The sequence below is a fragment of the Dama dama genome, chromosome 24 (genome assembly GCF_033118175.1).
Source record: "Dama dama isolate Ldn47 chromosome 24, ASM3311817v1, whole genome shotgun sequence".
NCBI classification, from domain to species: Eukaryota; Metazoa; Chordata; class Mammalia; order Artiodactyla; family Cervidae; genus Dama; species Dama dama.
The window spans coordinates 22,552,206-22,579,555 of NC_083704.1; the positions used below are offsets into that span (position 1 = coordinate 22,552,206).

Below are 27,350 nucleotides of genomic sequence, written 5' to 3' on the forward strand. Positions count from 1 at the left end.
GCCGCCGCCGCCGGCCCCGCCCCCGGGCACCATGCTGCCCTCGCAGGAGGCCTCCAAGCTCTACCACGAGCACTACATGCGGAACTCGCGGGCCATCGGCGTGCTATGGGCCATCTTCACCATCTGCTTCGCCATCATCAACGTGGTGGTCTTCATCCAGCCCTACTGGGTGGGCGACAGCGTGAGCACCCCCAAACCTGGCTACTTCGGCCTCTTCCACTACTGTGTGGGCAGCGGGCTGGCGGGCCGAGAGCTCACCTGCCGCGGCTCGTTCACCGACTTCAGCACCATCCCGTCCGGCGCCTTCAAGGCGGCCGCCTTCTTCGTGCTGCTCTCCATGGTGCTGATCCTCGGCTGCATCACCTGCTTTGCGCTTTTCTTCTTCTGCAACACGGCCACGGTCTACAAGATCTGCGCCTGGATGCAGCTCTTGGCAGGTAGGGGAGGGCCGGGGGCGGGACACCTAGAACAGACGCCGAGGAAGGGGCTCCTTTCTTCCAAGACCCCTTTTTGAAGGAGTCAGAGATAGATTCTGCTCCTCTGTCTAAAGACACACCTCCTTCACTGACTCTCAATAGCCACTGGGGAGGGGATTCTGTGAGAGAGACACGTTGGGGCAGAGGGCAGAGGCTTAGAGCTGAGTCTATAGATTTGTGTGCTTGGATGTGGGAAGATTGTGTTTATTGACGTGTTAAGCATTTTGTCTGAGTTTCTGAGGGTCTCTGAGAGTCTCTTTTGGCTGTCTTAGGGGAAATAATTATCTGAATGACGAGTTACTCTATATGTGAGCGATTTCTGTTGCACTGAAAAAAAGCATGAGATGGGGAATCAAGAGGTCTGACTTTGACCTTTAACTTGCTTATGTTATCAACTTGGATGTTTCACTTTACTTCTCTGAGGCTTGGTTTTCTCATCTGTAAAACAGTGGAGAAGATTTCAAATACTCATGAAAAAGTATTTTGTAAACTCTGAAGTGCTGTGAAAAGGTGAGGGGGGTTGGAGAAGGCTGTCTATTGTGTCTATCCAGTGTTTGAAATGTGGGTGGTTAACAACACCTGGAAACATGGGTCTCTGGAGGGCAAGTCTTCAGCACCCCCCACCCCAAAGGCAGAAAGGGTTCTGGTGCCATGCCTAGTGAGAATGAGTCTCTGGGGACTCTCTGAAATGTTTGGCTAAGACAGACACCTTGCCCAAACGACCAGAGAAGGGCCTTTTGGGAGTAGGAACTGCTGAGACAGTTTTCCAGGATCCATTAGAGACCCCCTCCCCCCATCCCCGCCTCCCTTTCGATCGAAGACAGATTTTGAAGATTCAGCAACTTGGGCATTTGCCTAATTGCAGGCAGGGAAGAGAGTTGGGCTGGGGAAAATGGGGCCAGGGTATGGCAGGGATATGGAGGAGGAAGACTGATGAAGATTTGGTGAAGGAAAAAGTTTAGAGCATTCCATGGCTGAGAAAGAAGAGGGAAAATGTGATGGTCATGCAGCTAAGATGGTTTTTAAAAATAAGCATCTCAGGATATTCAACAAGTGTCAGCCCCTTCAAAAGAGACCTCCTGTAGAAGATGTTCTGTCACTTGCTGATGATTCCACTGCTTAAAACACGGTAGGGAATTGTCTTTGGATTGTGAGGTATATGCTCTTGAACATTGTCATGGAGGGAAAACCACCATCTTTTCAAGGAGGTCTCTGGTTTTTGGAAATGGCCAAGTGTAGAAAACACAGGAGGTGATCAAACTGAGAATGGTCGCTGGAGATGAAAGTCGAGGTGTGAAAGCAAAATCAGGAGACTTGCTTGCCCAGGACGACTGTTACAAATGCTGGGAGGAATTATAGGCTCATCGGAAGAACTAATCAAGCTCTCAAAAGGACTGCCTTGCAGAAGTCAGCATTTATTCAGTATGGACATTCTGGTGGGCTTGTTTCAAGTCCATGTCACTCCAGTCAACCTAGATGGAGGTCTTTTATGATTCTGGGGAAAATGAGAAAGGAGAATTGTAGGATGTGTGTGTGGGGGGGTATTTGTCAATTCCCAGAAAGTGATTTCCATTCTACTCTTATAAGATGAGCCAGAAAGAATATAAACTCAGCTAGAACTCCCATTTCTTGAATCTTACTTTGTAGCCTGCAGATGGGTTGTTGACCTCTTGGTTTTCCAATTCTCTGTAATCCATGTGGGTTTAATCTTGGGGATTTGATGAAATATGCAACAACTCCATGTAAATATAGAATTTCAGGGATCTGAGAAATCAGCTTCTTTTAACCCTGCCTTCTGCTCCTATCTTAGAGAGAGGAAACTGAGTCTGGAGAAGTGAAGGTCACACAGCCAGTAATAGAGTAAACTAGGCTTGACTCCTGGCCCAGTGCTGTTTCCCTTGTCTTACTGCCTCACTCCAAAGGTGGTTATCAGAGTTGAGCAGTTCATTCTATCTTAGAGATTTCTGAGCTCTGGGTTAGTGATTGATTCACTTTGCTTCATAAAGGGCAGGGGCCGGAGCCCTGGACTACTAGTCATGGCGCTGTGCTGGGGTGTGTGTGTGTATCTTAGCTAATTCTGCCTGTGACCCACCATGCAGTGTTAAGCAACCATTTTTAGCTTAAATCTCAGTTTTCTCATCTGTACAATGGGGGACTAATCAGTCAGATTAGTGGATTTAAAATGTATCTTTCAGCCATGTGGGGTTCCTAGAATAACTCTTTCACTAGGATCATTCTACTTAGAAAGGGAGAAATCAGTCATTCTCAGAGAAACCGCAGAGAGGAAGAGGACCTTGTTTGTATCACATAAGAAGTAGAGAGCCTTCTCTGGCAGTCCAATGGTTAAGACTCTGTGCTCCTATTGCAAGCAGCATGGGTTCAATCCCTAGATCTTGCATACCATGCAGCAAAGTAAAAAAAAAAAAAAAAATTGAATGCCTGTTGTATAGTTTTTGTTCAAATGAACATTTACTCAGTTTTTTTTTTTTTGTTTGTTTTTGTTTTTGGCTGCACTATGAGGCATGTTGGATATTAGTTCTCCCTCTAAGGATAAAACCCCTGCCCCCTGCATTGGGAACATGGAGTCTTAACCACTGGCCTACCAGGGAAGTCCTTTTACTCAAGTATTTTAGAGTCTTCTGAGTGCAGAGCACTGGACCATTGGGAAAATACAAAGAGATACGTATTCCCTTGTGTATTTCTCGCCTGCTCAGTGATCATCCCTCTGCTAGGTGCTGCAACACTGAGATCAACTCTGACCTCAAGGCTTCTAGGTCTATAAAGCACAATCTCTGCTCACAGGAAGCTTACCATCTAGCTGAATCACTATATTGGTCAGCAGTCTCCCAGTGAAGTGACAGAAACCCAACTCAAGCTGACTTAAGTAAATTAAAATAAGGTAAAGGGGGTAGATATGCAGATGACACCACCCTTATGGCAGAAAGCAAGGAACTAAAGAGCCTCTTGATGAAAGTGAAAGAAGAGAGTGGAAAAGTTGGCTTAAAACTCAATTCAGAAAACTAACATCATGGCATCCGGTCCCATTGCTTCGTGGCGAATAGATGGGGAAACAATGAAAATAGTGACAGACTTTATTTTCTTGGGCTCCAAAATCACTGTAGATGGTGACTGCAGCCATGAAATTAAAAGACTCTTGCTCCTTGGAAGAAAAGCTATGACCAACCTAGATGACCAACCTAGACAGCATATTAAAAAGCAGAGCCATTACTTTGCTAACAAAGGTCCGTCTAGTCAAAGCTATGGTTTTTCCAGTAGTCATGTATGGATGTGAAAGTTGGACTATAAAGAAAGCTGAGTGCCAAAGGATTGATGCCTTTGAACTGTGGTGCTGGAGAAGGCTCTTGAGAGTCCCTTGGAGTGCAAGGAGATCCAACCAGTCAGTTCTAAAGGAAATCAGTCCTGAATATTCACTGAAAGGACTGATGCTGAAGCTGAAACTCCAATACTTTGGCCACCTGATGCAAAGAACTGACTCACTAGAAAAGACCCTGATGCTGGGAAAGATTGAAAGTGGGAGGAGAAGGGGACAGCAGAGGATGAGATGGTTGGATGGCATCACCGACTCAATGTACATGAGTTTGAGTAAGCTCCAGGAGTTGGTGATGGACAGGGAAGCCTAGTGTGCTGCAGTCCATGGGGTTGCAAAGAGTCGGACATGACTAAGCAACTGAACTGAACTGAACTGAAAGAGGGTAGTGATTTTGGCTCACATACATTGATAGTCAGGAGTATTGGCTTTAGGCATGGATGGATCCAGATGCTCAAATAGTGTCACTAAAAATAAGTCTCTCTCCATTTCCTGATTCCCCTCTGTTGGCTTATTGTTAAGTTCACTTCTCTTTTGAAGGTGATAAATATGGCTACCAGCAGCTCTGAATTTACATTGCTTCAACTTAGCAATGCCTGTGGACAAAAGAACACTTGTTATTCAGTGGTTGCAGAAAAAGTTCCAGGGCTCATTCTGATTGGCTCAGCTTTGGTCAAGTGTTTAATTAATCAGTGAGACTTTGTCTAAGGTCTCGCTACATGCCCATTCCTGGGACACATGAACTGACAGGGGAGAAAGAAATTCCTACACAGGGAAATCAGGTGTGACCACTGGAGGAGAGGTACTGTAGGTTAGACAATTGCAGACAGAATCCTCACCCTGGACAGTCTGAGCACCAATATGTGCTCAACCTTAGGTGCTGTGGAAACCCAGGGCAATTGAGGAGGCTGCTGGCTTATTTGGGAGGTGAAGCTTGAGTAGGGCTGGGTGTGGCCAGATGTGAGGTTTGAGAGAGCATTCTGAATGGAGAGGAAGATCATGGGTGGAGAGACAGAGGGGAGAAAGCCACATCTGGCTTGAGTGTGGACTTCACTTGGGGGACAGCAGCAAGGAACAAGGCCAAGAAGGAATGATGGAGCTCCAGTGTGCCAGGCTCTGAGTACTGGGTCAGAAATTTTAGATTTTAATCAGCAGGTAGTTCAAAGCTATGACCGCTGTTATTCTTCAGGAAAAAACAGTTAACAATTTCTGAGCCTTTATTATATGCTTGACCACATGCTGAACATTTACATGCATACTATTATTGACGCCTCACACTGTCCTATGGAGTAGGTACCCTAATGAATATTTCATAGGTGAGAACACTGAACCTTGGAAAGGAGAGTCATTTGTCCAAGGTCATACAGTGGGTAAGCGGTCGAGCCAGAATTGTAACCCTGTCTGTCTAACCTGAAAGCTCAAGGATTTATGAAGGATTTATAAAGGAACATTCAGGATGGGAATAAAGACAGGATGAATTTGCCAGAAGAGTCGAATGCTAATGGAAAGACTGGGAGACTCAGGTGGCTCTTTGTGGAGTGAGGCGTCAGCTTTTCAGGGCTTGTCAGAATCTCTCCGCTGTGCTTTATCTGGTCTTTCCCATTTACGAGGTGCTAGCCATTTTCACATTCATTATGTCATTTGCTCTTCATCTGTTAAAATGACTTGTCTAAAGGTCAGACAGCTAGCGAAGGGCGGAGCTGAAACTTCATATGAGTCTAAATGGATCCGGAACCTGCTTGTACCCCTGAACTGGAACCCAGGATGTGAATACACAGATTACAACTGTAAGGTCAATGTACTCAGTGCCTGCCTGTGGGCTGAGTGAGGTTAGCCAGGGGAGGTGGCTGGCTGGAAGCCTGGTTCAAGGTCAGAGGGGGCAGTGTGCAGAAGTGGTGGAGGACTTAGACTGCCTGCTCTGCCACCTCTAGGTTGTGTTCCTTGGATAAATGGGGTTTCTTCTCTGATTCTCAGTTCCCTTTTCTGTAAGATGGAGATGATTATTGTACCTACTTCAGAGGTCATGGAAAGAAAGGAAGCCATGGGGCTAAAATGCTGAGTGTGGTTCCTGGCGTAGAGTGATCAACTGATGAATGGTCACTCTTATTCCCGTGACGTAGTCTGCGTGAAGAGCTGCTTGTGAGGAGCCCTTGCTGCTCAGGTGAAAGACTCTGGACTTGCTGAGATGATCAGAGGCCTTGAGAATCCAAGGACTGTTAGCTAGGAAGGGTCCTACTCATCAGCTGGCTCCACACCCTCATTGTTGAGATGAAAAAGCTGAGTTCCAGAGAGAAGAGACAGATTCATGGTCACAAAGTGAGACTTCTGTGTACAGAAGGGAGATGATTCTGACCACATCTACTCAGTGTTGAGAGCCTACTCTGTGCAAGGCACTGACCTGTGCTAGAATCACCATGGAGAAGACAGCATGTGAGACGGAGTAGGAGCTGGGGAGACTGTTGGGGACGCCAGGGGCCGGGCAGTGATCCAGAGGTGAGCCTCTTCCAGCCCAAGGTGTGTGTCCTAAATCATCAGGGGTCTCTGAGCCACAAGCAGCAATGTCACTGCAGCTTAGAATATGTATCCACATTCCTCCCCACTTCATTGGGTTGTTTCACACCTGGTTTGGGGTTTTCTTCATCCAGAGAGTCTTTGTTGTATGCAGTGAGACTGCTGAGCACATTTAGGGACTATCTTTCCTCCCACCCTTTTTCCCTCCCTCCTTCTCTTTCTCCACCAACTCTCCTTCCTTCCTTCTTTCTTGCTTTCACCTTCCTTCCCTCCCTCCCTTCTTTCATTTTCTGCTTTGCTCCCTCTCTCCCTACACCCTTCCTTTCTTTCTCACACCAGTTCTCTTACTGACAGCCTCCTCTGTGTGTTAGGCTCAGGGAAGCCTGTGTGAATCCTCTTTCCCAGGTATTTCCCACGCGCTCCAGTGGGTGAGACTCTGAACTTCCCCTGCACGGGTTCCATCAACGGTCAGGAAAGGTCTGCATGCCCTGTGGTTTGTGCTGTGCTGAGCTTAGCCACTCAGTCCTGTCGGACTCTGTGACCCCAGGGGCTGTAGCCCGCCAAGCTGCTCTGTCCATGGGGATTCTCCAGGGAAGAATACTGGAGAGGGTTGCCATGCCCTCCTCCAGGGGATCTTCCCAACCCAGGGATTGAACCCAGGTCTCCTGCATTGCAGGCAGATTCTTTACGATCTGAGACACCAAGGAGGCCCAAGAATACTGGAGTGGGTAGCCTATCCCTTCTTCAGGAGATCTTCCCAACCCAGGAATTGAACCAGGGTCTCCTACATTGCAGGCGAATTCTTTACCATCCAAGCTACCAGGGAAGCCCGTGGTATTGCCAAGGCGGGTGCGGGTGGGGGTGGGGGTGGGGAAGGAGTCCTTGCTCATAGTCTAATGGGAGATATAGGAAAGAAATCAGATCATCACACTGTGGGATGACACATGAAATGACTGAATCATGCAAGGGTATCTTGGGGGCATGCACTTCTGACACATTAAGGACAGCCAGGGAAGTCTTCTTAAAAAGTAACAGCGTTTGAGCTGAATCTTAAAGGATGGGGAGGAAGGAGAAGGGGAGCCAGGCACAAGAGACAGTATGATTGAAGGTGTGGGGGAAGGAAAAGCCTGGTGCATTTTGGGTTCCACAAACAATTAGTGTGAGGGGAGGTGAGAGCTGAGCCTGGAAAGATGGGCTGCACCGTGGATGCCTTGTACACCACGCTGAGGAGTTTTGACTTTATAAGCAGCAGATAGTTGTTGACTTTTTTAAAAAGTGTTTAAAATTCTTTGACTTTCATTTTCTTTTTGGAAAAGTTAATACATTGCACATGAAACAAAATTCAAAATATAAAATGACATACAATCAGATATATGTCCTCCCTGCACTCATCCCTCAGGGATCCTCCCAGAGGTCTCTTCCCAGGGGCAAACACTTTTACCATTTCTTGAATATCGTTTCTGAGAAATTGCATAAATATACAAGCAAATGCCAACAATGTTTTTTTTTTCATCAATGGTATACTAGTTATCTATTGCTGCAGAGAAAATTACTCCCCAACCCAGTGGCTTACGCATTTCTTACCTCTGTTTCTGTGAGTCACAGGAATTTGGGAGCAGCTTAGATGGGGTAGTTCTGGCTCGAGATGTCTCATGAAGTTGTACCCAAGACCTCAGTGAGGACTGGGGTCAGCTGAAGCTTGGTTTGGGTTGGAGGAGACCTCAGAATGAGTGATCTGAGAGAGAGAAATAAGAAGATGCATTGCGCATCCCCCTCTTTTGGTAACAACTTTATTAGGATATAAATCATGTGCCACAAAGTTCACACATACAAAGTGTACAGTTCAGTGGTTTTTTAGTATATTTACAGAGTTGTGTAATCATTACCACAATTGATTTTAAGATATTTACATCACCTCAAGAAGAAGGGTTATACCCTTAGGTTGTCACCCCCTAAGCCTACCATCCCCATCCTCTCCCTCCATTAAGCAACTTTTAACCTACTCTCTTATCTAGTAAGACTGTTCTGGGCATTTTGTATAAATTGTTGCTGTTTAGTCATTAAGTCATGTCTGATTCTTTTGCAATCTCATGGACTGTAGCCTACCAGACTTCTCTGTCCATGGGATTTCCCAGGCAAGAACAGGAGTGGCTTGCCATTTCCACCTCCATTTGTGTGAATAGAATCATATAATTTGTGGTCTTTGTGACTGGCCTCTTTTCACTTAGCGTAATGTTTTCAAGTTTCATTCATGATGCAGCATGTGTCAATATTTCTTTCCTTTTTTATGGCTGAATAATATTCCATTGTATGGATATACCACATTGTGTTTATCCATTTATCAGCTGATGGACATTTGGATTGTTTCTATCTTTTGGCTATTTTGAATGCTGTTGCTGTGAATATTTGTGTACAAGTTTTTGTGTGGATACATATTTTCAGTTCCCTTGGATATAACATGTTTTCAGTTCCCTTGGATATATATGTGGGAGTAGAATTGCTGGCTCAAGTGGCAACTTTAACATTTTGAAGAATTGCTGTATTGTTTTCCAAAGTGGCAATATTATTTTACATTCCCACCAGCAAGTGTGTGAGGGTTCTTATTCATATCCTCATCAACACTTGTGTTATTATCTTTTTTTTTTATCTGACTTTTTGATTATAGCCATCCTACTGGGTATGAACTGGTAATTCACTGTGGTTTTGGTTTGCATTTCTCTAACTATTAAACATCTTTTCACATGCTTGTTGGCCATTTGCATATCTTCTTTGGAGAAACATCTATTCAAGTTCTTTGCCCATTTTTTTCCTTTCAGTTTTATTGAGATACAGTTGACACGTAGCACTGTATAAGTTTCAGGCATACAGCATAATATGGCTTACATATATTATTAATGATTATCACAATAATTTTAGCGAACATCCATCATCTTATGTAGATACAAAATTAAATATAGAAAAAAATTTTTTGTGTGATAAGAACTCTTATGATTTACTCTTTTTTGTTTGCTTTTAGGATTTACTCTCTACAACTTTTTATATAATATACAGCAGTGGTAATTACATTTCTAATGCTGCACATTACAAATGTAGTGCTTATTTATCTTATCCCTGGAAGTTTGTACCTTTTGACCACCTTCATCCTATTCTGTATCACCCCACCCCCACCACCCCTGATAACCACAAGTCATCTGATTTCTTTTTCTGATTTTTTTAAGTATAATTTACCTACTGTGCTATGTTAGTTCCTATCATACAACAGAGTGATTTGATATTTCTGTATATTTCAGAATGACCTCCATGATAACTCTGGTTACTCTGTTACTGCACAAAGATATTACATAGTTATTGACTATACTCCCCACACTGTACCTTACATACTCATAACTCTTTTATTTTGCAGCTGGGAGTTTGTACCTCTTAATCTCTCACTCACCTATTTCTTTCCTCCCCACATCCCCTCCCCCTTTACCTATTTTCAAATTGGGTTATTTTTCTTTTTACTATTGAGTTGTAAGAGTTCTTTTTATTCTTGATGTAAGCCCCTTATCAGGTATATGATTTGCATATATTTTCTAGTATTCTACAGCTATCTTTTCACCTTCTTGATAGTGTTCTTTGTAGCACTGAAGTTTTAAATTTATATAAAAAGTCCGAGTTATCATTCTGTTGTTGTTGCTTGTGCTTTTGATGTCATATCTAAGAATCCGTTTCCAAATCCAAGGTCACAAAAATTTACCTATATGTTTTTTTCTAAGAGTTATATAGTTTTCATGCTTATACTTAGGGCTCTGACCCATTTGAGTTAATCTTTGTATGTGCTGTAAGGTCAGGGTTCAACTTCATTCTTTTACTTGTGGCTATCCAGTTGTCCCAGCACTGTTTACTGAAAACAGCGTTCTTTCTGATTGAATGGTCTTGGCACCCTTACCTGAAATCAATTGACTATGGGTTAATTTCTGGACTTTCACTTCTGTTCTGTTGATCTGTGTGTCTACCCTTATGCCAGTAACAGACTGTCTTGATTACTGTTGCTTTCTAGTGCGTTTTCCAATCAGGAAGTGTGAGTCCTCCAACTGTGTTCCTTTTTCAAGATTGTTTTGGGCATCATACTGTATTTTTTTAAAAGAACCTGAAGTATAGTTGATTTACACAATATTTAATATTGTGTTAGTTTCATGTGTATGACAAAGTGATTCAGTTATCTATTTTTCAGATTATATTCCATTATAAATTATTATAAGATACTGAATATAGTTCCCTGTGTTATATAGTAAATCCTTGTTGTTTATCTGTTTTATGTATAGAATTTTGTATCTGTTCATCCCTTATTCTTAATTTATTCCTTTCCCCTCTCCCTTTCCCTTTTGGTAGCAATAAGTTGGTTTTCTAGTTGTGAGTCTGTTTCTGTCTTGTATGATATTCTCTGAGTCTATCCATGTTGCTGCAGGTGACAGTATTTCATTATTTTTATGGCTGAATAATATTCCATTGTGTGTGTGTGTGTGTGTGTGTGTGTGTGTGTGTGTGTGTGTGTGTATACATATATATATAATTTTTTTTTGTCTTTTCTGGATATATGCCCAGGGGTGGGATAGCTGGATCATATGTTGCCTCTATTTTTAGTTTTTTAGGGAACCTGCATACTGTTCTCCATTGTGGCTGCAATAATTTACTTTCCCACCAACAGTGTAGGAGGGTTCTCTGTTCTCCACATCCTCCCCAGCATTTATTATTTGTAGACTTTTCCAGGATAGCCATTCTGACTAGTGTGAGGTGATACCTCATTGTGGTTTTTATTTGCATTTCTCTAATAGTTAGTGATGTTCAGCATCTTTTCAGGTACCTATTCGCCATCTGTACATCTTCTTCAGAGAAATGTCTTCTACCTTGCTCATTTAAAAATTGGACTATTTGGTTCTTTTCAGTTGTATGAGCTATTTACATATTTTGGATAGTAACCCCTTGTCAGTTGCACAGTTTGTAAATATTTTCTCCCATTCTGTAGAGTGTCTTTTCATCTTGCTGATGGTTTTCTTCGGTATGCAAAAGTTTGTAAATTTGATTAGGTTCCATTTGCTGATTTTTGCTTTTATTTCTTTTGCCTTGGGAGACTGATCCAAGAAAATATTGCTACGCTTTATTTCAGAGAATGTTTTGCCTATGTTCTCTTTTAGGAGTTTTATGGTGTCATGTCTTATATTTAGGTCTTTAAGCCACTTTGAGTTTATTTCTGTATATGGTGTGAGGGAATGTTCTAATTTAATTGATTTACATGTGGCTGTCCAGCTTTCCCAATACCCCTTGCTGAAGAGACTATCTTTTTTCCATTGAGCTTTCTTGCCTCCTTTGTCGTAGCAACTGCCTTTTATGTTCTAATCTCAGACATCACAGACCACTTCTGCCACACTCTATTTTTGGAAGTGAGTTACTAAATCCAGCCCACATTCAAGGGGAGGAGAATTCAGCTCCTCCTCTTGAAAAGAGTATATTTTAAAAGTTGTGGACATATTTAAAAACCACCACAAATGGTAGGATACTAAACAGTTGGTTTGTCTTGCTTTTTAAACTCAACAACACATTTGGAAATTGTACCAAATCAGTGTATAGAGAGCTACTTTTTCCTTAAGAACTGCATAATATACTTTTCCCCCAAGATTTCTTTGGTGTGGACCATTTTTAAAGTCTTTGATGAATTAGTTACAATATTGGTTCTGTTTTATGTTTTTGGTTTTTTGGCCATGAGGCATGTGGAGATTCTTAGTTCTCCCCGACTAAGGATTGAACTGACACCCCCTGCGCTGGCAGGCAACGTCTTAACCATTGGGCTGCTGGGGAATCCCTATAATATACTTTTGTATGGCTGCATCATCATTTAGAAATCAATATTTAAATTGTTTACAACATCTTGCCATAACAATATTTCGGTGGATAATGTTGTATATAAATAATTAAGACATACGTAAGTATTAGGATAAAATAAAGACCTAGAGTGTAATTGCCAGATTAAATGCTCTCTGTGTTTACAATTTTGACAGATTCAGTCACAGGCTCCTCCATAGAAGTCACACAAAGATACACTCATAGCAACCGTGTATGAGGGTACCTGTTTCCCCACATTCTTGCCAACTGGATGTGTTATCAAATATTTTATTTTTGACAACCCAATGGGCAAAAAGTACTCTCTTATGGTAGTAATCTGTCTTTCTCTTAGGAATGAGCCTGAGTGCCTTTTATATATACATGCAAACCTCATTTTATTGCAGTTCACTTTATTACACCTCACAGATATTGCCTTTTTTTTTTTTTTTAAACAATTTGAAGCTTTGTGGCAACCCTGTGTTGAGCAAGTTGATTGGTGCCATTTACCCAATAGCATTTGCTCCCTCTGTGTCTCTTTGTCACGTTTTGGTAATTCTCACAATATTTCAAACTTTTTCATTATTTTATTTGTTATGGCTGATCTGTGATCAGTGATCTTTGTAATTGTTTTGGCATTTATTTTAGCAATAAAGGATTTTAAAATTAAGTTTGTACTTTTTTTTAGACATAATGCTATTGTGCACTTAATAGACCACAGTATAGTGTCAACATAACTTTTATATGTGCTGGGAAATCAAAAATAAATTTGTGTGACTTGCTTTATTGTGATATTTGCTTTATTGTGGTGGTCTGGAACTAAACCCACAATATTTCCAAGGTGTTCCTGTCTTTTTTCTGTAAACTGTCAGTTCATAAATATTTTTCTACGAAGCTAATGGTATTTTCCTTCTTTGATTTGCAAGAACTCTTTATAAGGTAAAAGTTAGCTCTTGGTGATATGAGTTGCAAATATTATCCATCAGTTTATTTTTTGACTTTCTCTATGGGTGTTTTCTCCATGGTGAAATTCTATTTTTCTCAGCTTAAGCAAATTACCAGTTCCTTCCAGTATGGCTCCTTAGTGTAGTATAATACCTAGAAAGGTCTTGGAGTGTTTTGAGTGGGGCTGGGAAGCATAGATCTGGTTGTTGGTAGAGAGGATGGGCTGGAGGTGTAAAGAGGTTGAGGGCTGAACTATTCTTATTCTGACAGTCTTTTATTTTTATTTTATTCTTTTCATTTCCATTTCATCTTATCCATCATTATGAACCTTTAATCCCAGAGCTGTTTAATGGCATAATGAGAGCCCTGGCTCAGGAGTCTGCCTGGCACAGAGTGTCTATTGAATAAACAGATGATGAGCTCTGATTTAAGTCCTAGCTCCACCACCCGCTCCTTTGGAGGCAGCATATTCAGTCGTCAGCCAACCTGAATTTGAATCCTGAGTGTGGCATTACCAACTAAAGTGTCCTTTGGAAGGTTATACCATTTCTGACTCTAAGTTTCCTCCACTATAAAATGGAGACTATAATAATAACTAGCTCATATCCAATGGTTAAGACTTTGTCTTCCAATGCAGGGGGTGTGGGTTGGATCCCTGATGGAGAAGAAAAGATCCTACATGCCTTATGATGAAAAAACCAAGACATAAAACAGAAGCAACATTGTAATTACTTCAATAAAGATTTTAAAAATAGTCCACATCAAAAAAATCTTAAAAAAAAAAACAAGGGTCTCTCATCTTCTGGAACTGGAGGGAAGTTAAGATTAGAGTGAATCTAGGTAAAATTGTTGTCAATTAAAAAAAAAAAAAAAAGAAAGGTTGAAAATTGAGAACTGGGAGATACACCTAGAAGAGCAGAGAATTTAGAAAGTTTGGCCTTGGAATTTGGGGTCTTGTTCCTAGGTTCTGAGCAATTGCATGTAGGCATGGGAATGACCAGGGCCAGATGTGGGTTTAGCAAGATGACTTGGGCAGCTGCTGCAGGGAACAGATTGGATGGAGGCTTGATGGGCGATCAGGAGCCTGGTGGAGGGCAGTGGCAGTGGTCCAGGGGAAAGGGGCTGAGGCTGGAGGAGGGGAGGAGACCTATTTAGGAGCCCAGCAGGTGTGTGTCTGGTGGGGCGAGGTGAAGACAGGCAGACCTTGCCGATGATTCCAGGTCCCCTCGTTGAACGATCGTGTCTTGGAATGACATGCCCAAAGGACACAGCAGGGAGATCTGCTCAGTCTGGGAAATGCTGAATTTGTCAGAGGAAGGGTCTGACAGCTGTTGGCTTTTCAGGCCTTGGCCTGAGGAGAGCGGTCTCAGCTGGAGATGCAGATGTGAGTCTGAGTGTGGGTGAAATGGCCCGGGGGAGAGGGGAGAGCGTGTGGAAGCAAAAGAGGAGACAGCCCAGAAACACCAACCTTTAAGATGCGAGGAGGAGGAGGAGCCAGAAAAGGCGGCTTGGAGAGAGAAGCCAGAGCAGCTGCTCAAATTAGCAACGGAGAAGCTGCGAAGAACAGCCCCGAGAAAGGACAGCTTCCTGGAGGAGCCAGAGGGGACAGGGAAGGGATGGGGCCACCTGGATGGGCCTGGGCCAGACTGGAGGAGTGAGCAGGAAGCAGGGAGAGCGGCAGGAGGCTTCTGACCGAGTCCTTGAGCTGAGTGTGGCAGAGCTGAGCCAGGGCAGCAGGGGATGCAGCAGACGGCGGATTCCAGGATTGTCCAGAGGCCACGCGAGGGCTCTGTGCAGGCTGGACCCAGGGGTGGTGCAGTAAATACTGTTCCCAAATATTATAATTACTGCACAAAGTGACGGGTATCCCATTTCTCTGTAACAGCATCTGTGACACCAGGTACAATTATTTGTGTTCCTAACAGTCCCTTGACTAAACTGTAGTCTCCTCGAGATCAGGAACCACAACCCAGGAACTGAATGGCTTGGAGGAAGTGTCCCAGGGAAAGGGAACAGTCAGTGCCAAGACCTCCGGGGCAGGGGGAGTAGGGCTGAACAAGGAAGGTAGTTAGGGTTAGTGTTAGGATGGCGGTTGGAAGGAGGTGCAGTGTGGCAGGAGCGTGGGGATCGAGAGGCCGAGTGGCTTGGAGGAAAGTAGGGGGAGCCTGTGGGCCATACAGCCCGGGACCAGGCCGCAGGGATTATCCTGAGCGTAAGGGGCAATTTGGGAAGGTGTTGAGCAGGTGAGTGGCCCTGTCTGCTTTGGAACGCTTCTGTTGAATGCTGAGTGGACAGCAGATGAAGCGAGGGCAAGGATGAGAGCAGAGAGTCCAGTTAGGAGCCGCGGCGGTCACGCGGGAGACCACGCGGCCTCGACAGATGGCAGCAGTGGAGACAGAGAAAAGAGGTCAGCCCGAGATACGTTTTGGAGGTCAAGCCAGTCGGCCCTGCAAGTGGATGGGATGTGAGGGTGAGGGAAAGGGAGGAGTCAGGGTGCTGGGGGGGCCATGGGGAGCCCCTGCACAGGATTCCCACCCCTGAGCTCCCCAGCTGACAGAGGCGCTAGGATTGGACCTGGATCTTCAAATCCAGCGGGTCGGGGTGACTGTTAAGAGAGACCCTGTCTCCCTTGTACCACAAGCCCCTGCCCTGGGGGTGCAGGACAGAGCTGGTGTGAAGGACGCGAGGACAGCCTCTGTCCTGGGGTAGAGGGGGGTTCTCCCGACAGCCCCCTGGTGCCCCGGGTCTGGGGAAGCACTCCCTTGGAAAGCTGTGGTCACAGTGCCAACACAGACCCTTTTCCAGGCTCTGCTCAGCCCCAAAGTCGGCCTGGTTCTTTCTAGAAAAACCTTCCTAGAGGTGAGGAAGGGACTCACAGAGGATACAGGATATGAACAGCCATCCGTGCATCCTGTGCTATACTGCTCCTCCATATCTCTCACCTGCAGCTTTGCCAGATTACCATTGTTCTTTGTATGAAAACTGGAGAATATAGATAAGCAAGATTACACACGTCATCTCACTCTCCCAGAAGCAGTCATCTTAACTGTTGGTCTGCAATCATATAGAGTACTGGTTATGAGCAGACTCTGGAGCCAGACTGTCTGGGTCTGAATCTTGGTTCTGTAAACCTACCAGCTCTGTGGTCTTAGATAACTTGGATTGCCTCTCTGTGCCTCTCTGTCCTCAACTGTAAAAAGAAGGTAATAACAGCACTCATTCCTCAGAGTGTTGTGGGGATTAATGAAGTAATGTGTGTAAGATACTTAGCATAGGGCCTGGTGTGGTAAACTTACGTAACTGTTGCTATAACCGTGTAAGTATCCCCAAAATAAAATTATATTGTATGTTATTTTCCACATCCTTTTGAAACCTAACGTATCATGAGTAATTTCTGTACCATTAACTCTTACTCAATATAATTTAATAGGGGAGTAGTATTCCATGGTATGAAAGAATACTCCTGTGATGTTGGCTAATTAGCTGCTTATTTCTTTCCTTCCTTCTTTTATTATTTCTCCCCCTCTGCCTTCCTTCGCATCTCTTCCTTCTTTTCTTTCTTGCAAATAATGACATGATAGACATCCACATAGCTAAATCTTAGAGTACATTCTTGAGCACTTTCTTAAATTCCTAGAAATTGGCAAGCTCAGTCAGTAGGGGTCTAGAGATTTTTGGTTTTAGGTTTTTTGTGTGTGTGATTAATTCATTATTTCTGTGAGTTTCATTTGGCTTGTGCATGTTGATTCTTGATTGCTTTAATTATTTCATTCTGAGTGAGTGAAAAATCTCTGGCAATAGTCACTTATTAGTGATCAACTCCCACCTACCGTATGGTTTCAGTAGGTCACTTTTTCACGTGGTCCTGAATTGAAAAGGAACCGCAGGTTAGTGCAAAGTCTCCGTCCCGTCCTGTCCTCACCACCTCAGTTCCCTCCTTAGAAGTGACCAGGGTTATCGGTATGAATGTTATATAAGTGGATTCAGTTTTTCCCAGTGTTATGACTCTAAGGTGCATCCAAATTGTTGCATGTAGCTACAACAACAAAATACCACAGACTGGGTGGCTCACACTTACTTTCTCTTAGTTCAGGCAATTCCAAGACCTGGGTTCTGGGGAGAGTCCTCTTCTTGGCCCGCAAACCGCTACCTCCTTCCTACTTGCTGTGTCCTCACATGGCAGGTGTGGAGAGAGAGCAGACTCTCTGGTATCTCTTTTTAAAAGATTCATTTATTTTTATTTATCTATTTTGGGCTGTGCTGGATCTTCCTTGCTGTGAGCTTTCTCTAGTTGCAGTGAGCGGTGGCTACTCTGTTGCAATGCATGGGCATCTCGTTGCTTCTCTTTTTGTAGCTTCTCTTCTCTTTCACAAAAGTAGCTTCTTTTTTTGTGGAGCACAGGCTTCAGTAGTTGTGGCACATGGGCTTAGCTGCCTGGTGACATGTGGGATCCTCCCAGACCAGGGATCAAACCCGTGCTCCCTGCCTTCACAGATGGATTCTCCACCACTGGACCACTAGGGAAGCCCTGGTGTCTCTTATAAGGACACTAATCCCATCATGGGGCCCCACCCTCATGACCTCATCTAACCCTGATTACCTCCCCAAGGCCCCTTCCACAAATACTCTCACACTGGAGGTTAGGGCTTCAAAATATGACGTTTGTGGGGAGCCAGTTCAGTCCATAGCAAACCTCTTTGGAGTCTGCTCAGGAAAAGAAAGCCCTGGGGGACATCCAGTCTGACCTCCTAGCAATGGGTAGCAGCTGTGGTACATCAGGCATGGAGGGGCCAGCTGAGCATAAACAAAGGCCTCCCTCTCGGAGTGACTGGCCCCGTGGATGTCCCTTGAGGATAGTGTAATCGTATCATAATGAAACTCAAATGGCTAAGAATAAAATGCATAATTAAAAAGCTTTATATAAAGGCACATGTACAGCACACACACACTTTAAAGAAAACAAATATTGTTTATTTTCTCTTACTAATTCATCACTTTTTTAGTCTCATTCTGGGTTTATTCCCCAAACCCAAGCGCGTTTTTCCTTTCAACTTTTTCCTTTAGTTTTTAAAATTATTCTTAAAGGCTTACACCTCTAAGAGGATTTCATGGCCAGACATAGGTGGAAAAGGATTGGACATAATAATATTGTTTTTATCATCAAAGTAATCTATGCACATGTTAAACACTTCCAACAGCACGGGAGGGCAGAGAGTAAACAGTGCCTCCCTCCTGTCCTCCACCACACCGGGCTGTGTTTCAGAGGTGCCCGTCATTAAGTTGCTTCTTAATAGACTTGCAAGCTTATAGACTTATAGACTTGCACGCTTGTGTATGTATATATGTGTATTCTCTGAAAAGCCAGTATTTTTAATTATGTTTTTTAATTTTATGAGTAATACATAAATACATTCACTCCATGAAGAGCTGAAGTATTACAGACAGGGTAAAGTCCCCATCCTCTCCTTGCCCAGAGGCTACCATGGTTATAAACTTGATTTCTGTATTTCCAAGATATTTTTTTGTGTGCCTTTACATACACATCCATGAGGAAAATACATCATGTCATTTTCTGTGTTCCCGTTCCTCCCTTCCTTCCTCTCTCTCTTTTCTGGTAAAATACACATAACATAAAATTTACCATTTTACCACTTCCTAGGTGTCCAGTTCTGTGGCATTAAGTACATTCACACCATTGTGCAATCATCCATACCGTCTGTCTTCAAAACTCTTTCTTCACCTGCAAAACTGAGACTCTGTCCCCATTAAACGTTAACTCCCCACACCCTCCCCTGTCATCCCTGACAACCAGTATTCTACCTGTAGGAATATGACTGCTTTCGGTTCCTCATGTAAGTGGAATCATACAATATTTGACCTTTTGTGACTGACTCATTTAATTTAGCATAGTGTCCTCAAGATCCCTCCACATTGTAGCACCTGTCAGAATTTCCTTCCTTTTCAAGGGACTCTGAGGTGCCTCAGAGCATCTGACAGGTAAAAGTGTCCAGCTTGAACCTAAGAACAATGTTTGGATTTCACTCTACCATGGGGCCGCAGAGAGTCGGACGTGACTTAGCGACTGAGCAGACACACATACTTGTGATTACAGTTTCCTTCCATCTGTGGCAAGCGATCCTGGTTTCCTTTCTTTGATAGTGATATAAAGCTTACTTTGTAAGTAAATGCCTCTCAGTTAAAAAGTAAGTCTACGGAATCTCCTGGTGGTCCAGTGCTTTCAACCCCTGGGCCCTGGGTTCAGTTCCTAGTTGGGGAACTGAGATCCCACAAACCGTGTAGTGTGGCCAGAAAAAAAAAAAAAAGAAGTGGGTCTGCTCAAAGAGAAACATTAAGTAAAGACCTGTCTGGGTTTGAAGACAGAGCCCACCACTTCCTAGCTGTGTGACATGGATATGATACTTAGTTCCTCTGAGCCTCAATTTCCTCATCTGTAAAATGACGATGATCATTTTTCCCTCCTCTAGATTTGTTATCGGATTAAATGAGATCATGCATGTTAGGAGCTCAGCCCCCTAGCACATAGTTGAGCACTCAGTACTACTTGTTAGCATTATCATATCATTAATAACTTTAATTTCATTCACCTTAAATTTCTCACAACGCCTCCTGGCTGCTTGGGAAGTCAGAGGACTGTAGGGTGACTGGACAGTCGTGCTCCATCTGAGAGCCCCTTCCCCTAGACCGGTGGTTCTCAACCAGGGACAGCTTTGCCCCCAGGGGACATCTGACAGTGCCGTAAGACACTGTGGGTGGTGGGGAGAGGCCGAGGGGGGCGCTATATATCCCACAATACACCCCACTTGCCCCACCCTGCACCTTGCACCTGAGTCTGCCCAATTCAGCCAGCTCATTACTTCAAAAAGATAATTGAACTTGTACTCGAAAGACCTCAGTCTCGGTGTCCTCATCCAGCAAATGGGGATGTTGAAGGCTGCCTTGCCTCTAGTTATTACACTGACTGTTGAGCCTCTTGATCACTTACTGTCCCTAGAGGTCTCTTCCTGTCTTTCCCAGGTCTCAGGAAACCTGTCCGATTGACTTTTCTCCATGTGCTTTACTTCTGGGTGCTTCTTGTTCCCAGAGCAGTCTCTGGGGCCCCATCGCCACCACCCAGAACACCACAGAGCAAAGGAGGCAGAGAGTGTGAGTGAGAGACGGCGAGGTCCCAGCCCCTGCCTTCTCTGAGTGTCCCCGTAGCCCTGGGTCTCTTTCCAGCCATTCCCTGACATGTATACGTATTCTGTTTGTGTGTTGATTTGATTCCTCTCCACACACCTCTGCTCCTGAGGACAGGAGACCATGCCTGCCAGTGTCCCCAGCAGCCTTCACAGTGTCTGACACATGGAAGATATTCGGCATTTATTTGTGGAATATATGGAGAGTCAGAGAGGGGGAAGGGTGAGGGGATAGGTAAAGAGAAGGAAGAGAAGTGAGAAAAGAAAGAAGAGGAGGGGTGTTGAATGAATGTCAAATGCTGAGATCTAAGGAGAAAAGAGGGTCACGACTGAGGCTGGAGCACTGTATGGACTAGCTGGAGAGAGGGCATGTGAAGAGAGAGGCAAAAAAAGATGAAAAGGGTGGAGAAGAGAAAGGAATGGAGATGCACGACTAGAGAGACACGTAAGTGATGAGGCAAGGAGACCACGAGAACGTGCAGGCGCAGAGCCCTGGGGAAGAAAAACTCACTGAACGCTGAGCTTGCGGAGGGAGGAGGACCACCCGCCGGATACTGCTGCGTTTCCATGGAGACGGGGATGCTCTGGGCGGGAGAGGAAACACTGTATACAGGAGAGGAGGCAGAGGGACGGGGTAGGTTTTCCTCCTCCTGAGGCTCTTTCCTCACCCCTGCCTCAAGCTGGAGGTTCAGGACCAAGAATGGGGAGGTGGAAGTGTCCTCCCCCCCACCCCTCAGAGCGCCCTGGGGATGCCATGAGGTTAGGGTCCTTATCTGCCACTTCTTCACCCCTGGCAATTGACCTTCCTCCTCTCTCCAGGGTCCTGGAGGGTCTTGGAAAGTGTTAGGGGAATATGGGGAGATGAATGGGTCAAGCCCTCTCCAGAGGCTCCTCCTCTCTTCCTGCCCCATAAATGATAGAGCACCTCTGGGCTCAGTTCTGGGCCTTCCCTTCAGTTTCTATAATGTCTAGCCCAGGGGATTTACATGTCCACAGCGCCCACAATTATATCTCCAGCCCTGATCTCTCCCTGAGTTTTCCTCTCCATTTGGGTTTCTAAAGGGCATCTTCAAACTGTTGGAACTCTTTTAACTCACCAAGCTCATTCTTGCCTCAAGGCTTCTTGCATTTGCCATCCCTGCCGCAAACTTGTTTCCCAGCCATTAAATAGAGGTGGCCTCCCCTTGAGCACTTGAACACTGTATGGACTAGCTGTTCGGAGAATTGTCTTGAAGAAGGCGCGCACAGGAGAGGGGAATGAAGGGCTGCTCCTGTGTGTGTGTGTGTAAGATCAGAGTGCTGTTAAGGCGCCCTGTCAGTGTGAGGAACACATCCCTGGGGATGTGCGGAAGGACTGTCCTGTTGGAAGGTGGGGGATAGACCAGAAGAGGCAGAACTCAGGCAGGGAGGAGTCTGTGCTATGGGGAACGCTTTCTCACATGTGGTAGTTGAAGGAAGGAGATGGCAAAGCCAGGGGTCCCTACCCACCCTGGGGACTAGCTGTGTCTCGTAGGTAGTGGGCAGAACTGACCACCACCCCCACTTTGTCATCACTGTCATCTTAAACCCGGGTCTAGCACCCTGTGGGCCTGGCATGGGGTCAAGGGCCACTTTGCTCCAACCTGAACCTTTGGGAGCCTTTGCGTCTCAGACACAGTGATGCAGCCTCTGTCGGACTGTCAGACACTAAAAGGACAACGTCACTCCAGCAAATACAGTCAAAAACTCTCACTGCCAGGAGGGGGAGGTCCCAGCCTGGAGGTGGCCTACTGAGCCTGAAACATGATGCTCAATAAAAACTTGTTGAGTAAATGACAGAAATAAAAAAGAATGAGGAGGATGAGGGAGCGATGTGCCAAGATACTAAAGGGAGCTGAAGGAGATGACCCTGGATCGCTATTTTCTCCTGTCTCCAGGAGGGCTTCCTGGAGGAGTTGTTGATCTGATGGGGCAGGCAAAGGCCTTGCGTTTCTGCTCTCCAAGGCATGAGGCCCTCCTAGAGTTTAGTTTCTAGGTCGGCAGGAGATTAACAAGCTCTTGGGTTGATGGGCGGAGTGGGGGTGCGGGGTCCCAGCCTACGGGGGGCTTTTGGTGGTCCTCAGGCTCTGGGAAGTAATCAACCCCTTCTCTCTTGCTTCCTGCCCCGGCGGTGGGCTCGGCCCGGCGCCCCTTCAGCTCTGTGCCTCGTGCTGGGCTGCATGATCTTCCCCGACGGCTGGGACGCTGAGACGATCCGGGACATGTGCGGGGCCAAGACTGGGAAGTACTCCCTGGGGGACTGTTCGGTGCGCTGGGCGTACATCCTGGCCATCATCGGCATCCTCAACGCTCTCATCCTCTCCTTCCTTGCCTTCGTGCTGGGTAACCGGCAAACCGACCTGCTGCAGGAGGAGCTCAAGCAGGAGAACAAAGGCGAGTGGGCGTTCTTGGCGTGGCGGCTGGGGGGTGGGGCGGGACACCTTCCAAGTCAAGGGAAGCCCAAGTAGGAGTCCTTACGGAGAGGCCGACTGCCTTGGAGACAGTTTGAGGTTATCCCTCAGATCTAAACATTTGCAGGGGCCTGACCCAGCAAACCCTACCATGAGTATAAACCCAGGAGAAATGTGCATAAACGCTCTTGGCAGCAGTTCCAAAATCGCAAGCAACCAAAAACAGCTTGGAGGATGGATAAATACATGGTGGTGTATTCACATCATGGAATTGTTTACAAGTGTGGAAATGAATGAATGCCAGTTTTAGGTAACAATGAATGGCTACATCCTGTAAACATAATATTGAGGCAGGGGGAATCAAATTCCAGAAGATGACAGAGTGATAAATTTTTTAAAGCTAAAAACTAAGTAACACTACACTAAATACAGTTTAATATTGTATTTAAACAAAAACAAGAAAAGATCAATACAAAAGGTAGGATGGTGGTTCTCTGTGGTTGGAATGGAAGCAGAGAGGCAAGGATGTGAGGTGGGGGACAGGTGGATGGGTACAGATTATTGGTGAGTTAAGTTCCTACATGGTGAGCCTACAGATGTTTGGTACAGTATGCTTTATACCTAGTATAGTACACATAAACCTCCATATGTACCAGGTAACAGTAATATACAGTAAAGAAAAAATTGACACCACCAAGGCCAGAGCCTTAACCACTGTTATCAGATGCTTACCTGTGTATCTATCCACGTACATCCCTTTATGGAATACATGGTAGGGTCACATGCTGGTAACAGGCGAGGCATCATCGGAAACAAATCCCTCCTCAGATTGCTCTTAGGGCTCAGTTCTAGAGCACGTCTTTAAGATCTTTATCATTTTATGGAGAACCATCTTGTCCTTCTCATTCAATGCTTAGTGTTACATAAGACGACAGAATTGTAGGTTCTTAACCATTCTCCTCGTAGGGGCTGTTAGGGAGGTTCCCTTTTTTTTTTCCCCCTGTTACTGGGAAGGTCATTACAAGAATGACTGTCTTGGTCTTTGTCTTCTGTTTTCTCAGTGTCTTTCCCTGAAGTGGAATTGCACACTCACAACTGTAATGATAATTCCAGATTGTTTTCTAAAGGAAGGTCAAGCCTCTAACCCAGGGGCCCACACAGCCCCTGGAGAAGGGGGAAGACACTCTGCTTGTCTGGGTGCCCGTTTTCTGCCTTGAGAAATCGGATTTCACTGTTTTCTTAGTCTCAACCTTCCTTGAGCTGTTAGCAGATGCTGATGCTGGATCTATGTTCAGCACTTTCCTTTAATTACATTCATCTGAGTCTCTCATCTATAAAATGGGCATAATGATAGTGATGGTTATTAGCTCATTTGCCAGGAGGTACTCTAGTATTGTGGTGTGAGTACACTTGGCCCATGATGGCAGGTTGTTTGTGTTGGAAGTAGGTTGAGCTAAGAAATGACTTTACCTCTTTGAACCTCAGTTTCTTGCAGTACCTAAATGAAAATGGTGGACAAAAAAAAGTAAGACTCGGGTCTTTTTATCCCCTGAGGATACTCAGAGACCTGATCTGTGGAGTTGTCCATAGTCGCCATGATCTTCTCAGTATAATGGGACTTGGATACAAACAGGCACACCAGATGACCATAGGGACCCTTGCCCCAGTGCTAGGCTTTGACTCCCCAGACTCTACCCAACTCACCTCACCTGAGCCCAGAAGAACCCCTCAGAATTGTCCTCATGAGATGAGACAAGGGACTGGGGGAGGCACTCCAGGTTCAGAAGAACCTTTTCATTTCATCTTCCTGAGAGGTTTCCTTCTACAAGTCAGATGTTTTCTCATCTTAGAGGAATCTGAGTGATACTGACTCATGTCCCAGTCCCTGTTCTCCATGAGGCTTCCTTCTCTGAGGAGAGTCACCATCCTGCCCCCACCCATGATAGGGAAGACTCAGCCTCCAGTCTAACATGTCTTAGAGGTGACTATTGGAGTAAGAGAAAGAAGAAAAGAGCAGATTTTGTCTAATGAATCAGCACTCCCCCAGCTGTGGTTTGTGTAAAAATTTCAGAATGCCAAAAAATATTGAGGGTTTTGTAGCCTATTTCATGTAATGTAGGTTATGTAAATTTAATGTGTTTTATTTATTTTTTCCAGTTTGATAATTTTCCCTTTATTTATATCATCTTTTTTTTTTATTAGTTGGAGGCTAATTACTTTGCGATATTGTAGTGGTTTTTGCCATACATTGACATGAATCAGCCATGGATTCACATGTGTTCCTCATCCTGATCCCCCCTCCCTCCTCCCTCCCCATCACATCCCTCTGGGTCATCCCAGTGCACCAGCCCTGAGCACTTGTAATGTGTTTTAAATGAAGGTCACCATATATTAAGCATTTAGTAAGTTAGAAAAAAATTAAATTGGTTGCTAATACTTTCACAGTATATAAGTCAAACCATTATGCTCTACACCTCCAACTTATACAATGCTGTATGTCAGCTATATCTCCATAAAACTGGAAAAAGGAAAAAAAAAATGACAGTGTTGAGAAACGTACCACCTTACAGGGCCGTCATGCAATGAAGCAAAATTGTGCCCATGAAGGGGCAGGTGGTGAATGCTCAGTGAAAGCTGTCACTTGTCACGGCTTCCCATTAGGCAGGCACCGTGACCGTTTTATAAGTGGGAGGTCTGGAGAGGTCCAGTAACTTACCCGAGGTCACCTAAGTGGTGCAGCCGGGATTTGAGCCCAGGTCCGAGTCTGAAGGCCAAGTTCTTCCCTGCTGCCAGCCCCCTTTTCAGAGTCCTCCTGGGCTGCTGAGCTGTCCTCTGAGGCGCCTGTCTCTGGAGTCACAGACGCCCCCTGCTTTCTATGGTCTTCGTGTGAGGTCAGAGCCTGCCCTCTGGTGGCTGCTTCCAGAAGTACAGTACAAAGACAGACATGTGGCCTTTTGGAGGGAGTTTGGCCATGTGGGTCCCACTCAGCGTCCTCTCCTCCTTCCCCAAAGCGCCCTAAAAATGACATAAGGGAGCCCCAGTTTGCCTTCCTTCAGCATCTGGGGATTTCCTTCCCTCACTGGGCACTCAAGGTGAGTGAGCCTCACAGCTCAGTTCCGAGCCAAAGCCCTCTGGAACAAAATGAAGCTCTATGATGCTGGCATTTTCACGATTTACTATGTGCTGAGCCCTCGGCAGGCATCATTTATGTCTTTTGACCCCTCAGAATCACTCTGTGGAGAAGTAGGCTGTCACGTCCATTGTACCGAGGAGGAAATTGGGGCTCAGGCTGATGAGCTGGCTCAAGGCCTCCCCGCTCACCAGGCCTGTGGCGTTTCCGAACCTGTGCAGCTCACCCCTCCACGCAGCTCCGCCCTGAGGAGGGGCCGAGGGAGCCCCCGCGCCGGGCGGCCTCTGACTGTCTCCAATTCTCTCTCTCTGTCTCTCTTAGATTTTGTGGGCTCTACAGTAAGCTCTGTGTTGCGGCCAGGGGGTGACGTCTCCGGATGGGGCGTCCTCCCGTGTCCCGTTGCTCACACACAGGGACCCTGAAGGCCGGAATCACAGCCCAGGAGTTGACCTGCCCTCAGCTTGTCCTGTCTCCTGCCCTCTCATCCCTCCATTCACGCTCCGAGGGAAGACCCCGATCTTGGACTGACCTCACCTGCTATCTGCCTGCGAACTCTGGGCTTTGAAGAGAGGTTGGGGCTGACATGCAGCCTGGGGGAGGGGAGAGGCCCTGCAGACCCTGGGGGTCTGCACTTCCTTCAGCTGACCTAAGGGAGCTGGCCCCCAGCCCCTGGCCTCCTCCTCCTCTCCAGCCTGGCCGGGGCCCTGCTGAGTCTCTGGGGAAAGAGGTGCTGTGGCTCCCGGCCAGGCTGCCCCTGTCTGCAGGGCTGCGGCCTGGCTCCATCCTCGCCTCCTCTGGTCCCCACCTCCTGCAGAAACTCATTCAAGATACTGCTCCAGGGCAGACCGGACTCTTTCCTACCTTTTTTCTTTTTTGCCAACAATGGTTCCATCACCTCCTCACAGAGCTCCAGGCACCACCGGCCTCCCCGAGGCCCGTCTGCTCCAGCCTGCTTCCAGCTCTCCTGAAGGAATCCGAGCTGCGCCGAGGGAGAAAGCACAGGGCCTCCGGGTCTGCTGCTGGCTGGGGCCCTGTCAGCGCGGACTCTGAGCCAGGACAGGCCTCTCTGGAGGCCGCGCTCAGACTCCTGTCTTGGTGGCGCGTGGCTGCTGCAGGCTGGGGCTGAAAGTGGCTCGGCCTGGGGCCGGCCGTCTCCTCCCTGCGGACGGCTCACCAGGGACTGGACCTTGACCCTGGCCTGTTTTGTACAGCATAGACTTCTTGGCCCTGTTGTCAGGGTTGGGGGTTGGGGCAGGGGCCCATGAGTGGGGAATTAGGGGACTCCTCACCCCTCTGCCCCATCTCATGTTGTCCCCCCGACCCCCTTCTGCCAAGGGCAGAGACTGTCTTGCCTCTTTGATACTTTTCTGCATAACTTGAACTTGCAGGTCACCTCTGAACAGGGTACCCCCTGTCCCCATCCCCAGGCCTTGTAACCCTGTCCCCACCTCTTCCTTCTCCCTGCCCACCTCTCGC

At 45.8% G+C, this 27,350-nt stretch overlaps 1 protein-coding gene across 1 annotated transcript; it reads left to right on the plus strand.

Annotated features, from left to right (window-relative positions):
• On the plus strand, positions 1-26,340 carry LHFPL4 (LHFPL tetraspan subfamily member 4). Its single transcript, XM_061129151.1, has 3 exons — positions 1-437; positions 22,491-22,727; positions 26,196-26,340. Exons 1-3 carry the CDS (start codon positions 32-34, stop codon positions 26,294-26,296), a joined length of 744 nt encoding a protein of 247 aa, XP_060985134.1. The 5' UTR covers positions 1-31; the 3' UTR covers positions 26,297-26,340.
• The last annotated feature ends 1,010 nt before the right edge of the window (positions 26,341-27,350 follow it).